The 5,913-nt window shown below is 35.2% G+C and overlaps 1 protein-coding gene across 1 annotated transcript; it reads left to right on the plus strand.

The window, feature by feature from the left end:
- The first annotated feature begins 2,691 nt into the window (after positions 1-2,691).
- Positions 2,692-4,449, plus strand: LOC110912383. The gene is made up of 2 exons (XM_035984240.1): positions 2,692-2,898; positions 3,121-4,449. Exon 2 carries the CDS (start codon positions 3,153-3,155, stop codon positions 4,248-4,250), a length of 1,098 nt encoding a protein of 365 aa, XP_035840133.1. The 5' UTR covers positions 2,692-2,898; positions 3,121-3,152; the 3' UTR covers positions 4,251-4,449.
- Positions 4,450-5,913: the final 1,464 nt, after the last annotated feature.

A 5,913-nucleotide genomic window follows, 5' to 3' on the forward strand; every position in this document is an offset into this window, starting at 1 on the left:
AAGTCTATTATTCATGTGAACCCAAATACACCACGAGGTCATGAGGTAGATTGCGTAGAGAAATTGTTCCTTCTTCTAATTGGTGTCCACTTTGATTCTAGCAACAAACCCTCCCTTAAACAAAATCACTAATTAACAAAAACTAAAACACCAATTTCTAGATATTAAACCTTACTAACCCTAGAAACACTAAAAGTTAACTAATTACATTATCAACTGAATTTAGCAACAAACACTACCTTTAACAAAAGACTTAACTAAATCAAAAGTTGAAACACCAATTTTAACATATTAAGACATACAAACCCTAGAAAACATGAAAAGCTCACCAATATCCGACCAACCAATGTGAGTAGGCTTCTGTTATATATGGCTGCCTTCCTTCAATCGTGCACCTGCAGCATACATTTGAGATGCACGCTCACTGCCAGCAAGATCCACAAGACTCTGCAAGACAATGGATACATCATAACTAAGTAATTGTGCAAGAGAAGATTTCTAAGTGTGTAGAGTTACCTAAGGCTATCGGAATTCCCTTCGCTTGTCGGAAAGATGCTATAGTCAGGCTCAGAGTTTACACAAAAACGAAAGCACCGTGGCTGCAAGGGAGATTGCAGATGAAGATCTACCATCCTTTAACCCTGCCAAGCCAAGGTGCCATATTCAACAATATTTAATCAGAACTTCGAACTCATCATTGCCTTATCGAAAACTCCAATATAGCAAAAGGGGGAACAAACAACATGGCTGCAAGGGAGGTTGCAGATGAAGATCTACCATCCTTTAACCCTGATATCATATAAACAAACAACATGATATCAGCTTTTAAAACCCTAAGAAAAAAAGGAATAAGTCAATCGATATTCAAATCCAACATGATTACAAAACACAACATCGTTATATCATGTATATGAGCTTCCTATCAGTTTAAGCTACCTTCGAGTTTCTCAAATATTTCAAAATTCAAGTCAAACTCATAACTATTTCAACTTTGTGAAACTCAGAACTATCAGTTTAAGCTACCTTCGAGTTTCCCCAATAAAGTCATGACTAACAAAAACCGTGTAAATCAATACAAATCTAACATCGAATCATATACACAAATTCATAAACCCTAACGAACCTGTAAACAACATATCATCAACGTTCACAGAAAAAAAAAACGAAGCAAAAGAGTTGAGAATGAACCTGTAAACCCTAACGAACCTGTAATCTTTTTTTCTTTCTTTTTCAAACTTCGATCTGCAAATGAAAAGAGGAGATTCAGATCTGAACTTATGATAATCGGTAGGTTAGAGCAGATCCATATCTGAAAGATTCAGTGAGAGGGATTCAAATCATCTATGAAACTTTCTTGACAAAGATGCTGATTCACCATCGGATTTCTTTGCTGATGACATTATTCGTATTGAAGCTTTTTGAATCGAGAAGAAACACAAACCCTAGAAATCGCCTGAACTTAGAAGAGAGAAGAAGTAACTTTGAAGAGAGAAGAAAGAGAGAGTTGATTGATTAGTTCTAATGTGCATTAAATGGCCATACAACTCCCAATGCAATTCAAATTTGCTTCCTAAATTTTTTTTACTTTCTATATATTAATAAACTCAGATTTTAATATCTATATATTTATATATAATAAATAATCGTAATTATGACATCAGCGAGGACTACGTGGCATAGTTGAGAAGTTGACACGTAGGCATTTCTATGTCATTATCTAAGCTCCCTTAATAGATAGTATAGATATTACTGGAAAATTTTTACTTCAAGAATTATATATTTTTCACTATTAAAAGATTTGTTGGCCAAAATGATATGGAATATATACCATGATATCATTTAAATAACTCTGTGAATATTATAAATTCAAATTGTTTTACATATTTACAAATCTTTTCTATAATATTTTACTTTATATCATGAATCGTTATAATGTTATTTTATTACATATTTGTTATATTTTTTTTAATCTTTAACTTAGATGTTTTTTACTATAATGTTTTACGTCTCAGTCTCAATTTGACGTCTCAACACCCCGTAAATCTTCAACTTAGTTATTTTTTTTTACTATAATAATGTTTTACATTCGGTCTAAATTTGATGTCTTAACACCCCGTAACGTAGGTGCGTGATTCAACGTTTTTATGTCTATTATTATTTGGTTTAATATTTTCACCACAACGCACGGGTCCTAGAAAACTAGTAACTAAAATTAATTACATAGAGATATGTGTGTGGTAAAACTAAAAAAAAAAAAAAAACAATTTATTAAATCATCTACTTAAGAAAAATGTTCTAATGTTTTATTCTTGTATTATATTACTTTAAATTTTATGTTTAAAAAAGAACCACCGAAGTTTTGTGAAATTATCGAGTTCAGGTTAGGTTAGATCCGTCAACTCGAGAACACGATCCGTTTAACACTTCTAAAGTATCACCTTAAAGTTTTTATTCTTTATACTAGTTAAATTATAAAAAAAATTAGAATGGAGTCTAAAGTGTAAAAAATTTTTACACTAAACTTCACAACAGTTAAAGTGAAAAAGTTTAGAGTGGAGATTAAAGTGTCATTTTTTTTTACCCTAAACTTCACAACAGTCACAATACACTAACTACAGGGACTGTTTCTGTAATTTACTTACTAATGAACCCCACCCCGCTCCCCCAATTCACTCCCTATAAAACCAAACCCACCCCCATCCTCTCTCTCATCACCCCATTCTCTCTCTAAAAAACTCGGGTCACCCTTTTTCGGATCCGGGTTTTGCTTCAAGATTTATTCAAAACCCTTCGATTCAATTCCCCCCTCTTCAAATTCAAACAACAATTATCCACTAATCCCTTCTTGAATCCCCTCAATTCCCGTTTTCAATTCACCGAATCACTGCATATACACTGGTAAAGTTCATATCTCTATGTTCTTAAATGAATCTTGCATCAGATTTACGTTAATTGTTCAAGATTTTATTGTTGTTAGTGGTAATAAGTTTGAATTTTGTTGGGTTTGAGTGGATTGGTTGAATTTGATTAGGTTAAGGATTTTGGGAATTAGGGTTTTTTTGGGATTTTTTAGGTTTAAGATTTAAGATTTGATTTGGGTTTTTTTCGTTTTTTAAAAAGATGTTGGAGTGAAGTGATATGAAGTTGCTAATATGAATGATGGAGGAGGTGGAGAGAGTTTGAAAGATACCGAGCCGTGTTTGAAGAAGCGACGAAAGAATGACGAATTCGCCCAGGCGATTGCGCGGATTGCGGTGGCACAAGTGTGTGAGAGTGTAGGGTTTCAAGGGTTTCAGCAGTCTGCACTTGATACATTCTCTGATGTTGCTTGCAAGTATGTTAGAGAGATAGGTAAGGTGTCGAGTTTTTACGCGGATTTAGCGGGTAGAACGGAATGTAACGTGTTCGATGTGGTTCAAGGGTTGGAGGATTTGAATTTGTCACAGGGGTTTGTAGGAGCTTCCGATAGAGATAGTTGTTTGGTGGGGTCGGGGATTGTTAAAGATCTTTCGCAGTTTGTTAACTTGTCGGAAGAAATAGGGTTTGCGTACTCGGTTCCTTCGTTTCCAGTAGTTAAAGAGCGTAAATTAACGCCAAGTTTTTTGCAAGCCGGAGAGACGCCACCGACGGACGTTATCCCCCCTTGGCTACCCGTGTGTATCAATCCCAAAACGGATACTAGCGTACCTTTACCCAATGCAGAAGAAACACCAACGACAATCGATGGAAATGAGCAAGAACAGAAGGTTCTAGACCCACCACCGTCAAAATTAGAGCAGCTTCGGGCACGTAATGAGTCTGTATTTCCATCGGTTGTTGAACAAGGGATTAACCCTTTTCTATCTGCACCGTTGCAGCCCGGGGAGAAGGAGATTTCTGTAATTTCACTTCCCGCTAAACTTAAGGAAGACGACATGGTGCAAAATCATAGTAACCATGTTTCGGAACCGGATCAATCTGCTCCAACGAATCAGGCGGTTAAGAATGGTGGTTGTGATACCGAGGAAGGTGGCGGAATTGTTGTTTCGAAAAACAGGCCTACGGTGCAGATGAGATTTCAGATCGGCAAAAAGTCGTTGAGTACTGTGATTCGACCGAATGAAAAGGGAAAAGAAAAGGTTGCGGCTTGGTTTTTAAACGATGAGGTGAGGAATGAGAATGAGAATGAGAATGAAAAGAAAACGGGAGAAGTTCCGAAGGTGGCGATGGATATTGAAGAGCATACCGCAAATGATTCAGTTGTAAATTAGGAAAGCTAGATTAGAGTTTGTATACTAGTTTGGAATGTTAGCAGCGCGTGCTAGTTCTGAAGTAGTCAAAGTCAGGGACGCGTATCGTCTAGAGAGGAATGTTTCCAAATTAACATGTTTTCTTAAGGTATGTTTGTAGTTTCCATAATGACCTTTTAATCAATGATGATTCTTTTCAATTGAAATTCTTTACTTTTCACATGTTTTTGTTCTTGTTTATTTTTTTTTTTTGTTTCATAGCTCAAATTATAATATTGTGACGCTCTTTTTATGAACGTTTACGAAGTGATATAAAACCTTTTACAAAAGCTTAATTAGGCCTTGCTAATTGTTTCGATTTTGTTGGTTGGATTTTGTGACTTCTCCAAAGATATTGGAACTATTATCAGATTATCATCAGAATGTAGAAGTTTCTTTAGAGTCGTACGGTCTAGATTTGTGAACGGTGACATTAGCAAAATACCTTTAAGAGGCCTATATCATATCTACTGTTTTTGGACATAAGTGTAGCCAAATAACGCACAAAACTTCAAGATCCGTACTCTTTTTAGATATAAGAATATCCGAAGAACATACTTTTAAGTTTTAACGGATATATAATATATCAACATGCATGATATTTATATTGGTCTATCATTTATATAACTCAAAGTTGTGTTTTAATGTGGCATAAATATTACCATAAACAGAAAATCCTTTGATTCTATCAAACAAACCTAACTCTGGAACTCATCATAAAGTTTTGTAAATCTTAGAAAATAATTCGTCTGTTTGGGGACGCGGAATGATATTCGGCTTGAACTCTTTTACTACAATCGAAAAATGAGAAGTTGATAGATGAGCAAGAAGAAAATGAGATTTTTGATGGTTCAAGTTCAACGAAGGCTCGTTTTTCTGTCATGATCTTTTTTGGTAAACGTTTATATCTTTATAGTATGTCGTCATATAGACTATATTGTTACATATGGAAGTATGAAATTGTAGCAGGGGTCTATATAGTCTATATTAAGTAGTTCAGATATAAATGGAGATCAAGTTGGTACTAGTTGCTGTCAACACTCGACGCTCAATGAGTTGCGATTGGTTGTATAAGAAGGGTAACACTGATTTGTTGCATCTGATGGGCATTGATCTGATAACTAATCTGGAAACTACTATGGTTTAATCGCATCAGGTACCTACTATTTTGAATTTATTTATAAAACTCATATGCTTCAGGTTCTATATTGTTAATGATACACAATTATGCATGAAATGCTCACCTCCACTTACGATATAAAAGATCTGAAAATTTTTTCTAGTCATTTTTTCCTTTTCTGGAAAGAATGAGAAGAGAAGATTTAGGTGGAAAGTAGTTGAAATGAGTTTTATTCAACTATTCAACGTGTGCTTCTTATCCCAACGTTTTTGTTTGTATAGCATCATGGCATCTCTCTCATGTACTTGGATAGTTGTTTGATTATGTGTTAAAGCTCGTACAACGTCATCATTTCTTTGATTTTTCTGTTGCAGCCCTCAAGGCTTTGACTGCCACCGAGGCTTTGACTGATGGTGGTGTAGCCTGTAGCCCTGGTTGCAGCCGCCATACTGGAGACAAGTATTTCTGTAACGATTAGCGCAAAAAAGGTTGGTCTGTGCGTGATTTTTATCTTCGTTTCCACAT

Source organism: Helianthus annuus, chromosome 15 (genome assembly GCF_002127325.2).
Source record: "Helianthus annuus cultivar XRQ/B chromosome 15, HanXRQr2.0-SUNRISE, whole genome shotgun sequence".
In the NCBI taxonomy this organism is placed as follows: Eukaryota; Viridiplantae; Streptophyta; class Magnoliopsida; order Asterales; family Asteraceae; genus Helianthus; species Helianthus annuus.

What these genes read in the sequence shown, in the direction of transcription:
- LOC110912383 (XM_035984240.1), top strand. Translation starts at nt 3,153, where the DNA reads ATGAATGATGGAGGAGGTGGAGAGAGTTTGAAAGATACCGAGCCGTGT.